This window comes from Neltuma alba, unplaced genomic scaffold (assembly GCF_004799145.2).
Source record: "Neltuma alba isolate B1F8T4 unplaced genomic scaffold, ASM479914v2 tig00013969_pilon, whole genome shotgun sequence".
Lineage (NCBI taxonomy): Eukaryota > Viridiplantae > Streptophyta > Magnoliopsida > Fabales > Fabaceae > Neltuma > Neltuma alba.
In genome coordinates this window covers 454-22715 of record NW_021637974.1, presented here as the reverse complement: position 1 = coordinate 22715, position 22262 = coordinate 454, and the positions used below count along the sequence as shown (strand labels likewise).

Sequence of the window (22262 nt, the reverse complement as noted above, 5' to 3'; positions counted from 1 at the left end):
AAGAAGGCAATTGCATATTTAGATGCTCAGCCGGAAAACGAAAATATGCCCGGGGAGAAGGAAGAAATAAGAGCAACGAAGAAGACGTAGATAAGAAGAAAAAAAATGAAGAACTGAGAAGGGGGGAAAGAAAAAAGAACCAGTCGGATATTCTCTGTTACAAGATCTATCCCAAGTTTCCTCATCAGCAACTTGAATAATTTTTTGATTTTTTCTCAATTGAACGCCAGAGTCCCTCTATGAACTTCTCCTTTCTACTCTGAAGCCAGATTCAAATCCATGGTTAGCACTGGGAAAACGGGCTGGCCCGGCCCTACAGGGCCAGCCCGTCACGGGCTCGGGCTTAAACGGGCCGGCCCGTTTAAGCCCGAGTTCTAAAAATGAAGCATTTTTCCAAGCCCGGCCCGTGAGATAACGGGCTCGGGCCGGCCCGCGGGCTTTTGGCCGGTTTAACTAAAATGTATTATTATTATTATTTTTGCCTATTTTATCGAAATAATAAAAATGAAACAATAAAATTACTAATAAAAGATATAAATATAAATATAAATAAGTCACAAACATAAACATCATTATGTCAAAACATCTATCACAATATAATAGAGTCTATTGAATGAACAAACTAAATAGAGGACAGACATAAACAACTAAATAAACACTAAGTTCAGTAAATAATTACAATATGGATGATCTTGTTTAATTATAAATAATTAACAAAAAAGTTTAACTAACAAACATAGTATACATAAAAAATAATTGTTTGTCCTACTAACAAAAAAGAAAAGAGTTCATTATCCCTAGTTCTAAATTTGTTTCTAACTATAAAAATGATATAGATCTTTATTTTAATTCAAAAGATTCTTTAACCAATTCTATTTCAAGTATAAAAAATATGAAAGAATGATAAATAAAGATTGTAAAATAACACATACAGTATTTGAATAGGTTTTGACAACTTATAAATAATAACACATTTTTGTTAATACTTAGAATTATGGTGATTTATTTTTTGTGAATGCCATTTGTGTGAGCAGTGGGGGTAAGTAAAACTAAGAGTATATTATGTGTAAAATATTAGGGTTTTTCTTTTTAAGTTAAGAAAAAAATATAAAATTTTTTTAAAAAAATATTGGCGGGCTTAAACGGGCCGGCCCGCGACCCTACAGGGCCGGCCCGTTTATTTTTCGACCCTACAGGGCTGGCCCTTTTAAGCCCAACTTCCCTTTCAAGGCTCCAAAATACAAGCCCGGCCCGCGATTTAAACGGGCTTAAACGGGCTCGGCCCGACGGGCTCGACCCGTTTTCCCGGCTCTATCCATGGTACAGTTCGGCGTTTCAAATCCAAGTGTTTTATTCTACCGATAGAGAGAGAGAGAGGAGATTGTATCGTAACCGTTAATCATGTATAAAAGGTCATGATTTCATTTCTTTATAAAAGAGTCACAGGTCATTGTCTCACACTTTCCAACGAGTTCATTTCCAATTTCTTTACCCACACCCCTATTCGTTTCTACCTCTCACGTACCAACTCAAATTTTTTTTTTTTACCAACCAAGCGATTTTAAATTTAAAACCCATAAATGTTAGTGCTTAGTTACTTTTATTTTTTAATGATAAATACTTATTCATATCTCTTTTATAATTATACTTTTATATTCTATATCTAAAGCTTTAAATTTTACTTCTATTATTTTAGAAGAATATTTAATTGATAATATATGTTTATTAATAATGTAATAATATATGGCGTATTGCATTTTTTTAATTTAAATAATTTTTTACAATTATATATGAATGTTTTGTATATTCTAATTAAATTATATTATTTTAATAATGACCGGTTTGATTCCGAACTGACTCTAGTTTAAACCACTACCTTAACCAGTTTAATGACCGGTCTGGTTTTTAACTTGTAATGGAGATTTTTTGGTTTTATCTAAAGTATTGAATAGTTGTTGTCTAATTTTATTCTTATTTAATTTTCTTGGAAAACAAAGAAATGAAAATGGTTTGTAAATGTAAAGAGAGGAAAAAAGTTAACAAGAATAAATTTGAAAAGTTTTATCAATTTAATGTATTCCTCAATATGTGAGAATGAGTTACAAGTGATTTACTCTCTCCCGTCCAAAATATAACACACTTTAATTATACATCAATATTAAAAAAATTGTAATCGACTTATTAAATTAAAATTTTTTACAACTTTTTTCATTTTAGATGAGGTTGCAAATGAGAGAAAAATATACAAAGAGTTTTATTTAAGCAGTACTTGTATGGATAAAATTGAAAAATAAACATTAATTACTTTCTAAGTGACTTATATTTTGAATTGGAAAAGATTAGTTAACACAATAACATGATCATATTAGGGAATTAAATGTAGGTCTTAAATATTGGGAATCAAAATTTAATAAGCTCATGTGTGGTGCCAGCTGCATTATCAATGCAATTAATTAACTGTTTGTAAACAGAATACTAACTTGGTGCTTTCTTTTATTTAAAATAAAAGCTCAATTTTATCTATTTACGTTTATCAAGAACTTATTTAAAGTCAATTTAAAATAATAAATATGTAAGGCATGTATTTTTTTTCAAACATACCCTTATTAATGAAAAGAATAAATAAAAGATGTAATAAATGAATTAAAGAGAAAATAAAATATATGGAAATAAAATTGAAAAAAATCTCATTTCATGTTTAGACAAAAGTGAATGTTATCTTATTAAAAAAAAAATCAAATCCCTCTAATAAGGTTTAACTTATATTTTGAATTAGAGGGAGTATGTTCTGGTCAAAGATATTCGCACATAACCATAGATTTTATAGCAGAAAATAATAAAACTAATACGTACTCCTTCCAGTTCTATACAGTCTACATAAGAAAAGAGTTTCAAAATAAGTACGCATTAGTTGTAATTATAAGTTTTAAATAATTGATTTGCCCATGACAAAGAATAGTCAAAATTAGTTAAAAACAATAAAAAGTTAGATCTATACTTTTTTAAAATATGTCCTTATAATAAATAAAAAAGAGGATGAAAGGAAATGGATGAGAAAATATAATAAGAGAATGACAAATGAAAAAGAAAATGGTTAGACAGATTCAAAATAAAACTTGTAAAATGGACAACACTTTTTCCTAGTATTGGCCAACAAATGATATTGTGCCTGTTTGGGAGGGCTTAAATTGGGTGAGAAGCTGCTTATGTTGAGTAGAAACCTGATTGAAAATATTAATCCAGTTTGAAAGGACTTAAGCCTAACTGAGCTTGTCTGGAATAAGCTCACCCGACGTGCGTTCAAGTGGAAGCCTAAAGAAGAAGCTTATTTTGAAGAGCTTATTGGCTTTAGCGTTGTGATGCATCAGATATTCCCCCATTTATTTTTCTCTCACTTCTGCCATATTATTCCATCATAATTCACTTGTTCGTTTTTTTTCGACCAAAGCTCTCCCACGTCTCCTCCCTGCCGCCCAACGTGCTCCATCGCCTCCTCGCCAAAAGCTCCGTCGCTGGTTGCCGTGAGCTCCGTTGCGTCTCCGGCGGAAGGTCATGCATCCTCGCGGTTGCCGGAGCATGAGAGCTTATGTTACGGCCTTCTCTATTACCTTCTTCCTTTGAAGCCGGAGGAGGTAGTTGAAAACATTTCAACTGATCATCATGGAGATCCAAATCAAAAAGTGGAAGGCAGACGTTGTGAGCATAGAGCAGAGGAAGGGTGGACGAATGAGAACAAAAAGAAACAAGACAGGTCGCTAGACACAGCAGAATCAGAATACGTGAAGAATTTGTCGAATGGGTCTGCGCTTGAAGTCCTTCTATCGGCCAGAAATGGCGTTTGGAAGGTGAAGTTGGTGATTGACACGAAGCAATTGGAGGAGATTTTGTCGGAGCAGGTGAATACTGAAGCGTTAATTGAGAAGATGAGGATGGCTGCGTCTGCAACTTCGCCCAGTCCCACAAGAAGCAGACGAACCATGAGCCCTTGGAAATTAGGAGCCACCAACTCTCATCAACAATACGCCCATCATCAAGGAAAAGCTTTATATTTAAAATATTTTTATGATTTTTTTTAAATTTTAAAATTTAATTCACTTATTAAATTTTATTTCTTCATATTAAATTAATTTAAATATTTTATATTATGTAAATTCATTTTAATTGTGTTTCGCTTATATTTAAAATATTTTTTTGAGTTCTCTAAAGTTCTAAAATTTAATTAACTGATTAAATTTCACTTCTTCATATTAAATTAATTTTAATTCATTGTATTATATAAAATTATTTTTTAATTATGTTTTATTATTTATTAAAACCCATACCCATTTTGGTAATTTTACAAACAATTTTATTTCTATTTAATCATAATCTAAACAACCGTTTACCAATCTCATTTATACAAACTACTTTTTTTAAACTCTAATCCAAACATAATTCACTTTACTCAATTTAACTTTTATCTAATCTTACTTTTCTAAAACTCAAATTGAAAATAAATTACTTTTTCTACCGCCAATCCAAACGGGCCCATTGTATTATTATTATCAATTGAATTTTAATTTACTTTTATAATGTGTGATACTTAATTTTTCAAAACTCTATGGGAATCACACTGGCTCACGTCCATTTAGAATAATATCAATAATTCCCATTAAAAAAAAAGAATAATATCAATAATATCAAATCAAAATATATAGTATATTTCTCTTGAAAATTAGATAAGGTAGTTAGTTGTATAAATTATGTTTCCCCCCCTAAAATGCTTCTCTTTGTAACCATGTTGCGCTGCAGTGTTATTTACATAGTCTTATGTCTAATTCTTAATGTAAAAATTAGTTAGAAATTAAATTTGATTATAAATATAAAATTTTAGCCTACTTTGTTTTTAAAATTTACAATGTTTTTTTTCCTAAAATATCTTATAAATTAAAAGAAATTTCTATCAAGGGATACTTTTAATACACAGATTAAAAATGATAGTTTAGGGAAATCAACAAGTATTTGTTATATTTCACAAACTTAACTAATTTTTTTAAATTAATTATTTAGTTTTTATTTATTTGATTGTGACTTTCTCTGTTTTTACCGCCGTTTCTTATTGGATTCTTTGCATCTTTCGCTCTAAAATAATTTTACCAGAGAAAAGAAAAGTACATTCTTTCTTTTTTAGGCCAAAAAAACTTATTGCTTTATTCGGAGAAAAAGATCGACTAGCCATTATTTGATTGAAATTAAACTAATCAGTATATTTTGTCCAAATAAAAAACTAATCAGTAAATTAAAATGCAATCTCTTGCCGTTTTATATTTAGATGGGTATCAATCTTTTCTCATGCTGCTGTTTTTTTTTATTATTAAATACAATTGTTGCTTTCAAATTAAAGTTTTGAATAATGAATTTGTATCCACTTGTCTATCTACACACAAGGGGATATTTAAAATTAAAAATACATCTAAATGTTTGATTCTTTGAATTATTATACATTAAGAATCTTAAATTTATTAGTTCATGATTATTTGATGCATTGGCCACTAATGATACATTACTCCTTTCTTATTACTTGAGCCAGCTTTATAGTAGCTTAAAGTTCTGAATTGTAGGTGGCTCTAATATTTAAAATTTTAATTAACGCGCAAACGAGGAAAAAAAATCTAGCCCTCAAACATCAATTTATAATGAAAATGTAAATCAGCGTGAAAATGACAAAATTAAATAATTAATTGGATAATTTGGTGAAGGCACCATTTTAAAACTAATGGAACAGCTCAACACATAATTGATTTTCCAATTTTTTGAAAAGAAAACTGAATTGCTCAAATTTTAGATAAAATATTATAAATTTTAGAGACATATATGAAGATAGACTAACCAAGTTTAATTTTTATAATTAAATAAGCTGATCAAATCAAAATACTACTAATTAGGAAATGAGAGTCTGTGGTGTTGCCTCTCACTGGACTAGAGAGTCAAGCGTCTCCAAGTTTCCACAGCTTCTTCTGCCAACACAAACGATATTCGTTTGCTGTTTGGCGATAGCAGTAACAGTTCTCTCCTTTTTCAGCAAAACAGATGAACTACGGGAAATAACAGAGGAGTTGAGAGGAGGAATAAATTTGTGTTCTTGTTGGTTTTCGAAGCCAACCCATTTGGAAACCCTGATATTTTTTGGGGTTTAAAGATGAAGCTTCGGAGGTCATTGCTGAGGTTTTTTCTAGGGTTTCCGCTACTGTGTCCTTCGCCCCCTCGTCAATGGGGAGATTCGTGGTAGAGAAGAACAGCTTGAGGGTGACCTCGCCGGACAAAATCAAAGGTACATATGACAGTGCGATCGGGAACTTTGGGATTCCTCAGTATGGAGGTAGCATGGCTGGGACTGTTGTGTACCCTAAGGATAATCAGAAGGCTTGTAAAGAGTTGGATGACTTTGGCCTCTCCTTCAAATCAAGGCCTGGAGCTCTTTCCACAATCCTTTTTCTCGATCGTGGAAGTAAGAACTTGATGAATTTGCATGTCTTGTTGGGGATTGAGATTAAACTAATCCTTTTGTTTTTTCGGTTTAGTTGATAGTCTTTATGAGTTTTGCAGTTTGGTTCGCTTTACTGCAGATGCTCTCTTCTAGCTCAATCGTTTATTCTGCTTGTTAATATGCAAAAATTGTTTTCTTTGTCAGTGGTTGTTCTCTCGGTTTGCTTTGGTTCATGGATAATGTACCTTTTCGTGCCATTTTGCATTTAAAATTTTGGCCTGTTCTTTTTCCGTGCTCGGGTAATTTGTCTTCTTGTTCTAATTTTGGTGCGAAAAGATTTTGTTCATTAACGATTTTACTTTAATCTAGTTGCTTTAACCGTTGGATGCTGTTTTTTTTTAATTAATTGAATTTGGGTGGTTTGATGCTTAAATGCATGCCTTTAAATTCTAAATGATAATTGAACGTCTAGAAATTCGGATATGTTTAAACTTAGCACAAACCTTTAGCACACATGAAAAGCATGTGGTAGTCATCCCAACGTCCAGCTCCGAGATTTTTGGGATCTTATTTTATCAGTTTGGTTTATTTTACTCAGTCAAATAAAGTAGTTCCTATTGTTTTGTTGATTTAATTTATTTAGAATAAAGAGGGAGTGCTTGCAACTTGCAAGATCTCTGGAGAGATTCTAGGAATAAGTTTATGGCCCTGAGTTATAAAAGGCAGCTGCTGTAACCACGTTGGATGGGTGTGATGGTTCGGCGTCTCGTCCCTTAAGCAACTCTTGTGAATGAAAAGCACCCTGTGGCCAGTCCCCCTACGGCTTTGTGCGCCGACCGTAGGAACGAGGGATTAGTCTCATGCCTACCAGTTGTGGGGATACCCTAGAGGAATATATGTCCTAAACTCTTTTGGCTCCTAGGAATATATGTTCATTTTTAGGGGTCGAGTTACAAATTCAAACTCACTCAATTTAAGATATGATGGATATGAGTCATAAAAAATAAATAAATAAAATAAAAATGGATTCGAATTCATCAAGCATATTACTAGATCTTTTTGAGAATTTGACATTATATCAATATAAAATACTACAAATAATAAATGTTATACTATTTAAAAAAATAAATAATACAACTGATGCTCTATAAAGATTCCATATTTAATTTGGTTTGATAGGCAGAATGCTATGTATTGCAAAAATACGATGTGATTAAAAATTAATTTTATTTTTATTATAAAAACTAATTTCATTTTAGTTTTAGTTTTTTATTTTAATTTTGAAGTGGGAGGGAATGTAGGAGGTTTGATTAGGGTGGTTTAGTATTTTAAATTTCTTATTTTGATATTTGGTCCTTTTATATAATTACAGTTTTTATTGTCTTTCATAATAAATATCATTTTTTTAGGTCTTTCATTCTAATTTTCCCTAAGAATAAAACAGAGCATTCCCGATAAGTTCATTGTTGTCTTCGCTTTTATTATTCTTCTCGTTTTGTTTTAGTTTTCTATTTTTAGATGGTAATAATTTGTTCTTTTTGTTGTAGTTATTTTTTCCCCCATTGAAGACTTGAGTAGCAAGTTATACAGTTATAGGTCTTAAAAGTGTTCTTTTGGGGGTGTATTTATAGTCATTTTATCTGTTCCTTTCAGATTGCTTCTTTGCTTTGAAGGTCTGGAATGCTCAAAAGGCAGGAGCTTCTGCAGTTCTTCTTGTGGCGGATGATGTTGAGAAACCCTTAATAACAATGGACACACCTGAAGAGGATGTATCATCTGCAAAATACATAGAGAATATTACAATACCCTCTGCTCTCATTGAGAAAAGTTTCGGTGAAAGATTGAAGAAAGCCATAAGTAGTGGAGAGATGGTCAATGTAAATCTTCATTGGAGAGAGGCTGTACCCCATCCGGATGATCGTGTGGAATATGAGCTGTGGACCAACAGCAATGATGAGTGTGGGGTCAAATGTGATATGTTGATGGAATTTGTAAAGGATTTCAAGGGTGGTTACACTCAGTTTACTCCGCATTATATAACTCGATACTGTCCCCAGGCATTCACTTTAAGCAAGCAGTGCAAGTCCCAGTGCATAAATCATGGAAGATATTGCACCCCTGATCCAGAGCAGGACTTCAGCACGGGTTATGATGGGAAAGATGTGGTTATTGAGAATTTAAGGCAGTTATGTGCCTTCAAAGTGGCAAATGAATCTAAAAATTCTTGGGTTTGGTGGGACCATGTGACTGATTTTCAAATAAGATGCCCCATGAAGGAAAAGAAATACAATAAGGAATGTGCAGATGCTGTTATTAAGTCACTTGGTAAGTAATTTGTCACATCTTATTATGCTTTCTTGGGTGCTGCTGTGCTGAATGTTGACAATGACATCTCATGTCTTTATTTTAGTTTTGCAGGTCTTGATAATAACAAGATTGAAAAGTGCATAGGAGATACAGACGCTGATTCTGAAAATCCTGTTCTGAAAGAAGAGCAAGATGCTCAAGTACTCTCCTTCACCATTGTTATTATTTTAAATTTAAATTTATGCTATTATTTCTCTGGTTATATCAATTTATCTATCCAGGACACTTACAAAACACTACTAAATTCAGGTTGGGAAGGGTTCGCGAGGTGATGTTACCATATTGCCTACACTTGTTGTCAATAATCGACAGTATCGATTTGCCTTGTATAATAGATATATGGAATTTTCCAATCCTAAGACTTTTTCTTTCTGGAAAGTTAGAGAAAGTTCAGGTGAGTTGAGTTTTAGAGGTTCACCGAAATTAGTCCGTGCCTTATTTATAAATATTCCGCTAATATAAGTTTTTAAATCAGCAGTAAAATCTAAACTTACAATCTTATGAGTTGTAAACCAACTCTTTACCAATTATGCCAATTTTTATCAGGACAAAAATACTTATATTGAAACTCACAGCCGCGCGTGCATGGTCTTTTGTCCTGTCAATAAGGTTCTAGTGCACAGAAAACCACAATTACGTCGAGGACCTGTTTGTCTCCATGTGATGTACTCCTCCGATCCTTAATATTAGATTTAATCATCGAGTTGATTTTGTTCTTAAATATAAGACTTATTTCTCATATTTATTAATTTTTTTTAAATTATCTCATAGATACTCTCTCAGTCATAATCAAGTAGAAGAGGAAAAAAAGATATTAAAGAAGATGATTATGGTGTTTTAGAAAAAATCTGTCATTTTTTATAATTAACTAACTTATCTAACATTCTTAATATAATTAAATTAGTTAAATAGATCTTATATCAAGGACCGGATGAGTATCCAACAATAACACATTATTGAATGATCTATGTCACATCCCGTCAAATTTAGCATTGATAGAAGGGATGAAAAATTTGATTGAGGGCCAGTAGAGAAAGAAGATTGGCTAAGAAAACTAAACATGGTGTGAAACTCAAAAAGGGTTAGGACTGGTATTTTCAAATTTATTGGTCTAGGAAGGACAAAATAGAAAAAATTGAGAAAAATTCTAGAAAATTCATAAAAAGTAAGAAAAGTATAAGCTAGAGGTTTGGGAAATTCAGTTGAGCTCCAAAAGGTGAAATTATTGTGAAAATAAATTGTCACGGAATTTCCCATAAACAGAGATTTTTCGAGAAAATGTTAGAAAATCAGAGGAAAATAATTATTTCAATTAGTTAGAAGTTTCAATAAATCTGAGAAAAATATGGAAAAACCATCTAAATACTTGTTTGAATTTATAAAATTAGTTTTAGGCTTTGGAAGCTCAGAAATTAATTTTAAAGAATTTATTTTCCCGCAGTGACACCGATAGAGGCTTAATGGGAAAAAATTCAAAATAAAAATCTAGATGTGGCAAAAAATTCTGAAAATTTTCAAATCATGTTCTCATATTAAAAGGTGAATTTTCATAGAGAGAAATGAATTTTTAGAGGTTTGGAAAAGTTATGGAATTTTACTGATAAATAATAACCGATAAAGTTTCAAATTGGTTCGAGGTAGTGATTTAGTTTGTGGGCCAGCTTTTTGGACAAGCTCAAACCATTGTGAGGCCCACATTGAGCCTAATAAGGGATCAATTTCGTGCAGCTTCCAGGTCCCTCTATTTTTACTAAATAAAATGTGAAATTCATGGATAAGTGCTTGGAAAAATATGGAAATTGGCCACTTGTTCAAATCTGACTTCTTCTAGCATTTGATGACTGCCACATAACTCCCATGAGGTGGCAAATTTCGTCCAAATAGAGAGAGGGAAGGCAGATCAAATTTTTCTATATATATCCCTTAAGAAAATGCCAAAAAACTGTTGGAAAATTAGAAAAATAAGGGAAAACTCTGCCATTGTAGTTCCAGCTCCATTTGGCTGAAAATATTAAGTGTTTTAGGCAAGAAATCATTCAATTTACATCAAGAAAACATTAAGGTATGCTTGAGCTCCCTTATCTCTAAGTTTTACACTAAGTTAGTAAGGGTTTTGGATTGAAAAATTAAGTGTAAACGCTGTCAAATTTTCACTGGACCATGCGATGGTTAGGGAAGGATAGAGACGTTAAATACCAAGTGGAATAAGCAATATTAAGTGGTGTATGGATTGGTTTTTGGAAAAAAATCTACCTAGGGTTTTAGAGCTTCAATTCGGCCTAGCGCTGTTCATGCAGAAGCAAATTGTTTTGGCTTGATTTGATGATTACAATAGGTTTAAAACATGCTTTTGTGTACAGGTATGTTGTTGGAAAGTGTTTAAAATCATTGGAATCAAAAATAGAATTTTTGAAAATAAATACCCGTACTCGACCACTATGATTTGAGAAGGAAGGAGTTTGATTTCTATAAATCTGATTAGATATTTGGATTCTACACAATAAATTGTGTAGGAATGGACCAAGAGCTTGATAAAAACAAAGAGGAAATAATTATGTTAAAATCAAAGAAAAGAGGGGAATTAAGAAAGTTTAAGATTAAGTGTTGTATTTAAGTTGAATAATTGTTAATATATCTTGGAATTACACTCGAATTGATAAGTTTTGTGAAGAAAAATTCAATGAGAGCATAATTCCTTTAAGGAGGCCGAATTGCATCAAGGATTAAGTGGTAGCATTGAATTATAATTTGAATGTTTATCTTACTTGTTTAATATGATTATGATGATTGCTTTGATTGAGGAACTTATGTTGTGATTATTGTGGATTTGATGACATTAGATTGTGCTTTGGCCAAATGCATGAAAATATACTAATGTGAAAGTGTTGATATTTCTCTTTTAATATGATGCAAAACATGATTTTATGTGACTTGAGGATGTATTGAAGTTTATAACATGTCACATTATACTTGCTTAATTTACATGATAATTATAATTCATTGCTACTGAGATTTCAATGAAATCTCATTCCCCTCAATGATAAATAATCAATAGGAACCTCAAGGATATGTTCAAGAATAGGGAAATGGTATATCGACAGAAGGAATTATGTTACGGAAGTATATGGAAGTGATTTACCATCTTTGTATATGTATGACATTTGTTATGTAATATTATACATGCGTATGGACTATATTAAAATGTGTATCAATGATATGGATACTTTATATGTGAAGAATTGCTCAAGGAATTATGGTTAGGTATGTGTTATATGATGGGAAAAGTTAGATGAAAGGAAAAGAAAAAGAAAAGGCAAGAATGATATGAAAAAGGGATAAAAGTTGACTTTTTAGGAGTAAAGTATGACTAACGTGATTTTGAGTAATTAGATGAATCTAGATCTGAAACTTGGCATGCTTATAAATATCATTTTTAGCTTTAAAACAAGTGATAATTCATTAAATTCGGAGTTTTGTACAGAAAGTTATGTCCTTCCAAAGTTGGGTATAAATCCTAAAAAATTAAAAAATGACCAAATAAACAATATCACTTTGAACGAAATCTGGAAATGATGTATGAGATCTGGATACTAATGAGTATTTTTCCTCTAAAGAGCATATCAAGATCTTTCTATAAAACTTTGAACCATCCCATTTCGATTGTTTTATAATTAGTTATAAATTTTCAAAATTGGTTTAAATTACTATGAATAGTATACGAAAATCTAAAAATAAGAATTGTGAAATTGAAATTTTCTCATACTTAAGACTTGAATAATAGTTTCTAATAGTTCCAATTGATATATAATATGATAATAAAGGAGGTGTTACAATTTATGATTCATAAATCATAGTAATCTTTAAATGTAATCATTAAAGGTGTTGCTAACTTTTAGTTACATGTATAGTTGAACAGATTTTAATTTTGTATCTTGCGAACGTCATCGTATAATGGATCGTAATGGCAAGCAGTTATAAATATGCGTCACATTTGTCCTCCCACTTCATATATTTTTAGTTAATTTTTTTTGGTAAGCTAGTGATTGTCTTTGTCCACAATAATCAGCTTTAATTTGTCCATTAATAACATACCAGCTTGTGCGTTATATGATTATTAAGATTTGATTTTATTGGCTTTAAAAAATTTCTCAAATCAAGATACATGTGTGTGTGTGTATTTGATCATATATACGATATTGGTTAATTAGATCCGTATTTTTCCGCCTCTTTTTTGGCATGTGTATAAGCTTTTAAAGGATTTAAAATTTTCAATTTAATTGAAGGATATTTCATGATATGGTAGTGATTAGGTAAGATCCTTTACCATTTTTTGTCATTTGCTTTTGTTTCTTTTTTGGACCAGCATTTGTTTTGTTTCTACAACCTTATTGCCCTCAATCAATATATATATATATATATATATATATAATTTTCACACGCCCTATATCGTCATCAATAATTGCACACGTCCCATATCTATTTTTCCAATTCAATTAATCAACATGCATTTTAATCAAACAAACATAAATTTATAAAAAGAATATTATAAAGAAATTATTTCATCCGGGGAAGAAACAGAAATGGTGCAAAATGCTGCTACATATAGATAATTATTACTGATAATTTCTCATCATAATTATTACTGGTATAAGCTCATCAGATCAACATGTTTGAAGGGTCCACAGCTCTGTTTGGTCTTCTATTACTGCGCTGGAATTTTATTTTTCCTTATTTGACAAATTTCATTTCAAATAATATGCCAGTTTTCTAAAAAACCATGATTACTATAATTAAAGTGTGATTTTCTTTTTTCCAAGTGATTTGTTAATAAACAATTAATTAAGTTTCGTCAAGCAGGGTTATGAAAACCGATATAAAAATTTAATAAACAATTCTTAAAATTTTTTTTTTAAAACAAAAGCTTAAACTTTGTTAATCATCAATTAATCATTCGTCAAGGAGTTTAATTTAACCGCCCACGTTTTTTTAAAAGTAAAAGAATCTAGCTAACATTGAACCCAGATTTTGTCCAATAAATAATTGAGAGTGATATCACAATATGGATAAAAATAATAGTGTAATAATTATAACGCAGCTTCATTATTATTTATTGCATAATTATAAATATGAATTATGTCAGGATATTGCATAACTAATCCACAACCACTATATATATATATATTTAACTATTTTGATATTATTAACTATATGTGGTTTAAAGTCAGCCAAAATTTCTTCTTGTTTTTTTGGGGCTAAGAATTTAGGCTTAGCCTTATTCTATTATCTTTTTTTTTTCCAATTAAATTCAGCAACATGCTATTTAAAACAAACAGAAATTTATAGATTGAATATTATAAACAAATTATTTCATCCGCTGAAACCAAATGGGCAGATGGCTCTAAAATGTTTAGATTATATAATTCACCTCACGCTAGGAATTTATGTAATCCCTCTAATTCAGACATCTTCTAGAAGACATAGATCCTATATGTTTTTTAAAATTTAATGTCAAATAAACAAAATTAAAATTAAAAAACAAATACTAAATATAATATAGGTGACTGACAAGATAAAAATGAATTTGGACATTTTTTCAAATAATTGTGCCTTTTTTTTGCCAGCATAAAAAATGAATTTGGACTTAGCCCATTTTATTTCTGTTTTTGTGGCTAAAAAATAAATATTATATGGGCTGGGGTTTAGAAAAGCCGAACTACAGCCCATTTTAAAGCATTCGCTCTTAAGGGGAACATTTTGTAGGCTGAGCATTTCATTGACAAACTAGACATTGGGGGAACTAATTCCCATACAGTCATTGTTCATTAAAAAACGGTTTTTTGGTGAACTAAAACTTACTACCTCCTGTCCTTATTATAAGACCCCGTTTAACTTTTTGTTTGGTTCTAATTATAAGACCCCAATTCATTTTGTCTCTCATATTTATGCATTTTTTTCCAAGATAATCCTTCTAATAATGATAGTCCTAGCCAATATACTTAATTAGCAAGGATATTTTAGGAATAACAATACTTATTTATTACAAATAACTAACTTAACTTACTTCCTTAATCTCCTCAAATAAGTCAACTGAGTCTTATAATTAGGACCGGAAGTAGTATTTGTTTTACCCTTAATAGTAATTCGTGACAGTTAAATGGGTTTAATGAGTATGAGTAGATGGGGAGAAAATAATTCAATGTGATTAGAAATTCAAGATTAGAGACTTCATTATTGTTTTTTTCCCCCATTGATAAGGGGAAACCCCAACCACCCAATATCCAGCGTCTTTTTTGAGCTCTGACTTTCTTTTCAGCCAGGCAATCGAGCAATTGACTAATTCAGGTTTGAGAAGATAGAGTGCGTCGTTTAATGGGTTAACTCCTCTACCAACAAGGGTACTTCCTAAAAATTGAACTTGTATTCTCATCCTTACCCGGAGCAAGACCACTTAGTAGTTATTGTTTTATCAAAAGACAAATAATAGATGAAGACCATAAAATCGAGAAAAATTAGATATTATAAAAACATGAATTTATGAAATTACAGGAGAAGGACTAAGAGTCATATGTTCTTAGACAAAAAGTTAGAAATAAAAAAAATTACTTTAACTTCAAAGCCACTCTTAAACAAAAAGTCATATGCTCCCAAAGCCATAGCAAACACCATTTGTTTTTCAGTTTGCAATGGCTCCAATTATCATTATATACATCAAACATGTGTTTTAAACTTTTAGCCAATTATTAAATGATGAGAATCCATACCATTTAAATCAACTTAAATTGTTGACAGCTGTAATTAATTATTTTATATTTATAATTAAGCTTTAAAAATTTAAAAATTGTTAGCTTGTGTTAGCACTTAACCGTATCAGAATTGACAATTTTTTACCCTGGTGTTCATTTATAATTTCATAAATTATAGGGATCTTCTGCGTAATTTCACCGTGACCTCAACAATAATTAGTACCAACTCTTCCAACTCTACCACGCCCCACCACCAGTCCACCAGATCCTTTTTAGGGCCCGGATTTGGTGAGCCCAGCCGCCCATTACCAACTTAAATAACTAGTACCTATTGTCCATGAGTCCCGAGCTCCATAGTAGAAACTACAGGGAGGGGTTCATTTCCGTCACGGCACTTAAAGAGGCATTCTAGAATGGAAGAATGGAAAGTTTAGGTACAACATAGGTTCGCTTGTCCTGATACTACTTGGGGTCCTTAATATAAAATCTTATTTAATTTTTAGTTTGATCTTAATTATAAGACCATAATCTATTTTGTCTCTCATATTTATATATTTTTTTCTAAGATAGTCCTTCTAATAATTATAGTTCTAGCCAATACACTTAATTAGTAAGGATATTTTAAAAATGACAATACTTATTTATTACAAATAACTAACTTAACTTACTTTCTTAATCTCCTCAAATTAATAAACTAGGTCTTATAATTAGAATGGGAGATAGTATTATTTAGGAAGAGCTATTCAAAACCCGTGCTCTTATTTTGGGTTGAACCTGGACCCTTACCTAATTTTTTTTATAACAAAAAATCTTCAATAATTATTCCTCCAAATTAAAAAAAAACACGACAATTAAAATTTAAAATATTAATTATTTCTTTTCAATTTTTAAAACTTTTTTGCCAACTTTTCAATTTTAAATTTAACGGTTAGTTAGAATGTCAGTTTCAGTCTGTGAAAAATAAAAATAAAAACAATGACAAGAATTAAAAAGAAAAAGTGATAATCCAATTCAACCACGCACCAGTCATGGGGTCCACGTCTACCCTAATTTTGTGCTCTGGGCCAATAGCCTCCAAACCAGCTTCGGAGTGCTCCGATGATCACTATTGCAAGACATTCCAGACACGCATACCCATGAAGCAACCAGCTCCTTGTAACGTCAACAGTGCCTCGAGGATATTTATGTGCAACTAAGGATTTTTTTTTTCTTTTTAAAAAAAAGCTAAACGGCTTACAGAAGACTATAATGTCAGTGAAAAAATTAGTTTAACATTTAATTTAATTTTAAATATAATATATCAATTTATTTTTTTTATATTTATTTATTTTTTTGAAATATTTTTTATAGTAGTTATATATGTTTTGTCAAATAATAATTTTAACTAATACACATAATTACTAAAGATATTTTAGGAAGCATAATATCTATTTATTACTAATATTAACTTAATTAGTTTTTTAATTTACTCAAATTACTTAACTAGCTCTTATAATAAAGACCAGAAGTAATATTTGTTATATGTATCTAGTACTTTAATATTAATTTCAATCCTTAATATAAAAACGCAATTGACTAATTTAAATAGTTAAAAAATAATAAATTATTTAATTATAATATATGTTATATAATTTCTTTAAAATATTTATCTTAATTATTAGATTATATCAATTTACAAGTAAAGTAAATTTAGTGAGAGAAATAATTACTAACTTCTTTGCTTTCTTCAAATTATTCAAGCAAATTGGATTTTTTTATTAGGAGAGTGTTGGATTGTCTAAAAATACATTTTAGAAAGCACTTTTTATAAATTAAAATAAATTCCTTTACATATTTAATAAAACTATTTTTAAAACTATAATTTTTTTTCTGCAGTACACCTTTTATATTAAATATTAAAGACATGAGGTAGGATAACGCATCCAATGGCCTGAGAACATCAATTTGACGTGAACCACCGCAGTAGGCCAGTAGCTGAGTAGCATGAGTTTGAGCTCTAGTCGTTTTCACTCCGACGCTCCTTCCAATCGGCCTGTACTTTCACTTCAAGTTCTGATTCTCCATTCCTGACCCTTACAGATTTGATTAATCGGACCTTCTGTGAATCTTCTTGTATCGTCTTCTTCCTCAAGGAGAAGCAAAACAAACCAACGTCTCCGTATAACAAATTCATCACCTGAAATGGAAATCCTCTTTGTCCTTTTAACCTTCACACTCTTCTCGTTTCTGGGTCTCTTCTTCATCTTCTCTTTTCTCCTCCTTGTCTCCCTGTACGCCGGGAAGTCCATCGGAGACCCAAAATACGCCCCCGTCAAAGGCACCGTCTTCCACCAGCTCCTCTACTTCAGTAACCTCTTTGATCACCAGGCGGAAGTCGCCAAAACTCTACCCACTTTTCGGCTTCTGGGTCCGGGAATGAGCGAACTGTTTACCACCGACACGGGAAACGTCGAGCACGTTCTGAAAAGCCATTTCAGTAAGTACAACAAGGGCAAGCGTGATGAGGATCTTATGGTTGATCTTTTTGGGCGGGGGATTTTCGCAGTCAACGGGGAAACGTGGAAGCAGCAGAGGAAGCTCGCGAGCTATGAGTTCTCCACAAGGGTTCTTAGGGATTTCAGCTGCTCTGCTTTCAGAACCAACGCCGCCAAATTGGTACGGATTATTTCAGGACTCTCCAAGGAGAGTGTGGCTTTTGATATGCAAGTAAGTGTTTGATTATTTTCTAGGAAATTTTATGTGGTTCTTCTTGGGAGAAATGGCAACTGACTTCTGTTTCTGAGTTTGAGTGGAAACTTTAGTGTGGATCCTTTGAAGTCCTTGAAAGGCTATACTATAAAATGGTTTTGCTTCCATGCTGGGTTTTTTTCCTTCTAATTGCAGATATCACTTTATGCCATCTTAGAATTCATAGCAAGACATATATAAAGTTTTGTTCCTTTATAGGATATATTAATGAGATGCACGTTGGATTCTATATTCAAAGTCGGGTTTGGAGTGGAACTGAATTGCTTAGAGGGATCAAGCAAAGAGGGGATTGAATTCATGAAGGCTTTTGATGAGGCAAATGCTATAATTTCCTGGCGCTATGTGGATCCCTTTTGGAAGCTAAAGAGGTTTCTCAACATTGGCTGTGAAGCTACCCTCAAGAAAAATGTGAAAGTAGTTGATGATTTCGTGCATCGAGTGATTAGGATCAAAGAAGAACGCTTGGCTAATCAGCAAGATCAAGTGAGTTGATCACAGAGTCATTACCATCTACTATATGTTATGGTTGTGCTTCAGTTTGTTTGAAATTTCCTTGTCATTTTTCCTTTCCCTAAATCTGATTATCAAAATGCGTGTGTCAAGAAAGCATTTGTTTTTAATAAAATCGTTCACCAATTTCATTAGTATTAAAAAACTATTTGTTTCCGTTAAATTGCTAAGATGACTCATTTCTGTTTTGATTTAAGGTGCTTTTGCCTCTGGAAGAAAATTAGTTTCTAATTTTATGGAAATCTCTTTTTACTTTTGTGCTTCCCTCATAACAAAGTATTTTCTTTAAACCAATCTGATGTTTTGGTCAAAAGTCATCGATAAGAAAAAGCCTTCTTCAGAAAATATGCAGTGTTTTCTTTTCCAAAAAAGTATGAAACTACTGCTGGTCTTCATGTATACAATTTTCTTGAGTGGTGCTATTGAGAATTCTCTGAACTGATGGGGACATTTGTAACTTTGTTGGGAGGTTTTCAGATTGATAAAGAGGACATACTCTCTAGGTTTCTGATGGCAAGCAAGAAGGACCCCACAATGAACGATCAGTATCTGAGGGATATAATTCTGAACTTCATGATTGCAGGCAAAGACACTACTGGCAACACTCTATCATGGTTCTTCTACTTGCTCTGCAAGCACCCTCTCATCCAAGAGAAGGTTGCACAAGAGGTGACAGAAGTCACTGGCACGCAGGAAGGTAAGCCCAACATACATGAGTTTGTGGACAATATAACAGAAGACATCCTTGAGAAAATGCATTATCTTCATGCGGCTCTGTCGGAGACTTTGAGGTTGTACCCTGCAGTTCCAGTTGTAAGTTGTATAACAGTTTTCACCCTTATTGCTTAAGAATGTATCCTGCGGTTTCATTTTTAGAACTGTTTCGCGTTTCATGTTCTAGACTTTATCAATTAACCTCCGTTGTTCTTGTTTTGTATAGGGTTTTATCAGATGTTTACTTATACAGTTTGTGATTTGTATTTGTTAGCCATGTCAGATGCACTAATTGATTTGATTCTGGCTGAGGGAAACTGAATTTGTTGAGACAGCCCATTTTGGATATAACCTGTTCAAATATGTGCTTATGGAATGAGCAATTTTTGGCACATCTCCTTAAGCTGTAAAGCAAATTGCCATTACCTGACTTTTGTTTCATACGCAGCAATTCTCACAGGCCATGATGAGAGCTGACAATGAGCTTGGCTATGGGCCTGAGTTTTCTCAACTTGTAATTTTTTTGTTTTTTTGGAATCACAAAGACAAGCACTAATGACCTGAGATTATAAATGAGATTGAACCGACAACCTATTACTACCATAATGCAGCCCAACACATTCCTATTTCTATACAAAATAAAACCCTCTACCTGACTTGTGATCATACATGGTTTAAGCAGCATTGTGTTACAAACTTGCTTTGTAATTTGTACGATATGCATTTTGCTGTAATTACTTATCTATGTTTGATTTGTAACTCAAGGATGGAAGGACAGCAGAAGTAGATGACATCCTCCCTGATGGCTACGCTGTGAAAAAGGGCGATGGAGTGTACTACATGTCCTATGCTATGGGTCGCATGACCTACATTTGGGGTGAGGATGCTGAGGAATTTCGCCCCGAACGATGGCTCAAAGATGGAGTTTTTAAGCCTGAATCTCCGTTCAAGTTCATCTCTTTCCATGTTTGTATCATTTTTCCCTCTCCTATTTTCTTCATTGCTGACAATTTTCACTCATTCTGGTGCTAATACTTCCCTTATGCCATGATCATTTGCAGGCTGGACCTCGGATGTGCTTAGGGAAGGAATTTGCTTACAGGCAGATGAAGATAGTTTCAATGGCTCTTCTTAGGTTCTTCAGATTCAAACTAGAAGATGAAACAAGGAAAGTGACTTACCATGTCATGTTAACACTTCACGTTGACAAGGGTCTCCCTCTACTTGCAGTGCCAAGGTCTTGATGAACGTGTTAATGTGTGAAGCCTGGCAAATTCACTTCTTGTGAAGGGCATCTCTAGTTCTTCTTCACCGTGACGTTTCAGAACTGTGATTCTCAATAAAAGGGTGAAGAATTATGGTGTGTCTTTTTATATTTTGTGTTTATGTACTATCCAGCCGACTTGGTTTTTTTTTTTTTTTTTCATGTTTTGTTTTGGCTCAGACATGTCTGCCAAGTGGTATGACCACATTCTCATGTTCTCAATGGTAAGATTAAAAAAAAAAAAAAAAGGCGAGTGATAATATATTTATGCGATTGCCTCCTTTATTTGGATGGAAATAGTGATACATCTCATAAGGTCTCTAGGTTGGAAAGGTACTTAGAGAATTATCTACTAATAAAGCATTCACATTAACGTTAAAATTTGAATTTATGATCTTGTGTGTTATATTCTTACCTATTCAAATAAATTTTCTTAGCTTGTTTTTTTGTTTTTGAATTATCACATTTTTCAAAAGAATATTTAGTTACATATACTGAGAGTCTCAGACCGTGGAGAAAAGAATATGTGGGTGTGAGAGCGAGCTTGTTTGTATCTTAAGATCTTGTAAGCACTTATACGTTAGTTGAAATAGAACTCTTATCTTATTTCATAACTTTATCCATATTAAATGAGCTTGTTAATGAGAGAAAAATATATAAAGTTATATTTAAGCATTAATTCTATGGATAAAATTTATAAATGAGCATTAATTGCTCTCTAAGTGACTTGTATTTTGAATCAAGTTATTTTTCTGAAAATGACTTGTATTGTGAGTGGGAAAGATTAGTTAACACAATAACATGATTAGATTAGGGAATTAAATATAGGTCTTAAATTTTGGGAATCAAAATTTAATAAGCGCATGTGTGGCGCCAGCTGCATTATGAATGCAATTAATTAATTGTTTGTAAACTGAATAACTTTGATACTCCATTCAGTTCAAAATATAAGCTAACTTTATCTATTTATATGGATCAAAAAACTAGTTAAAATCAGTTTAAAACAATAAATATATAAGACATTATTTTTTTTCCTAAATATGCTCTTATTAATAAAGAGAATAAATAAAAAATATAATAAATAAATTAAAGAGAAGAGAAAATATATGGGGATAAAATTGAAAAAAAAAAATTAAATGCTTAGACAAAAATAAATTTCATTTTATAAAAAAATCAAATCCCTCCAATAAAGTTTAACTTATATTTTGAGCCAGAGGAAGTAGGGTTAAGTCAAAGATATTCGTACAGAACAATACTCTTTTAAAGCGGATAATAATAAAATTAATATGTACTCCTTCCAGTTCTATACAGTCTACGTAAGATAACAATTTCAAAATAAGTACGAAGTCATTCTAATTATAAGCTTTAAATAATTGATTTACACATAATAAAAAATCAGTTAAAATTAGTTAAAAATAATAAAATGTTAGAACTATATTTATTTTTAAAT

At 31.8% G+C, this 22262-nt stretch overlaps 2 protein-coding genes across 2 annotated transcripts; both read left to right on the top strand.

The window, feature by feature from the left end:
- Window positions 1-279: 279 nt before the first annotated feature.
- On the top strand, window positions 280-9517 carry LOC114739442 (vacuolar-sorting receptor 3). The gene is made up of 7 exons (XM_028927502.1): window positions 280-371; window positions 3449-3954; window positions 6179-6487; window positions 8120-8791; window positions 8885-8973; window positions 9083-9211; window positions 9380-9517. The coding sequence occupies exons 1-7, from the start codon at window positions 280-282 to the stop codon at window positions 9515-9517; spliced, it is 1935 nt and encodes a 644-aa protein (XP_028783335.1).
- Window positions 9518-17531: 8014 nt separating this feature from the next.
- Window positions 17532-21097, top strand: LOC114739440 (cytochrome P450 704C1). The gene is made up of 5 exons (XM_028927499.1): window positions 17532-18282; window positions 18523-18807; window positions 19312-19647; window positions 20314-20514; window positions 20610-21097. Exons 1-5 carry the CDS (start codon window positions 17758-17760, stop codon window positions 20790-20792), a joined length of 1530 nt encoding a protein of 509 aa, XP_028783332.1. The 5' UTR covers window positions 17532-17757; the 3' UTR covers window positions 20793-21097.
- Window positions 21098-22262: the final 1165 nt, after the last annotated feature.

Bases quoted from the DNA above. Each gene is read 5' to 3' on its own strand.
- LOC114739442 (XM_028927502.1), top strand. From the start codon at position 280: ATGGTTAGCACTGGGAAAACGGGCTGGCCCGGCCCTACAGGGCCAGCC. The intron at 8,792-8,884 runs GTAAGTAATTTG...TTAGTTTTGCAG, and splicing joins TGCTGTTATTAAGTCACTTG to GTCTTGATAATAACAAGATT. The intron at 8,974-9,082 runs GTACTCTCCTTC...TACTAAATTCAG, and splicing joins AAGAAGAGCAAGATGCTCAA to GTTGGGAAGGGTTCGCGAGG.
- LOC114739440 (XM_028927499.1), top strand. From the start codon at position 17,758: ATGGAAATCCTCTTTGTCCTTTTAACCTTCACACTCTTCTCGTTTCTG. The intron at 18,808-19,311 runs GTGAGTTGATCA...GGAGGTTTTCAG, and splicing joins TGGCTAATCAGCAAGATCAA to ATTGATAAAGAGGACATACT. The intron at 19,648-20,313 runs GTAAGTTGTATA...TTGTAACTCAAG, and splicing joins TGTACCCTGCAGTTCCAGTT to GATGGAAGGACAGCAGAAGT.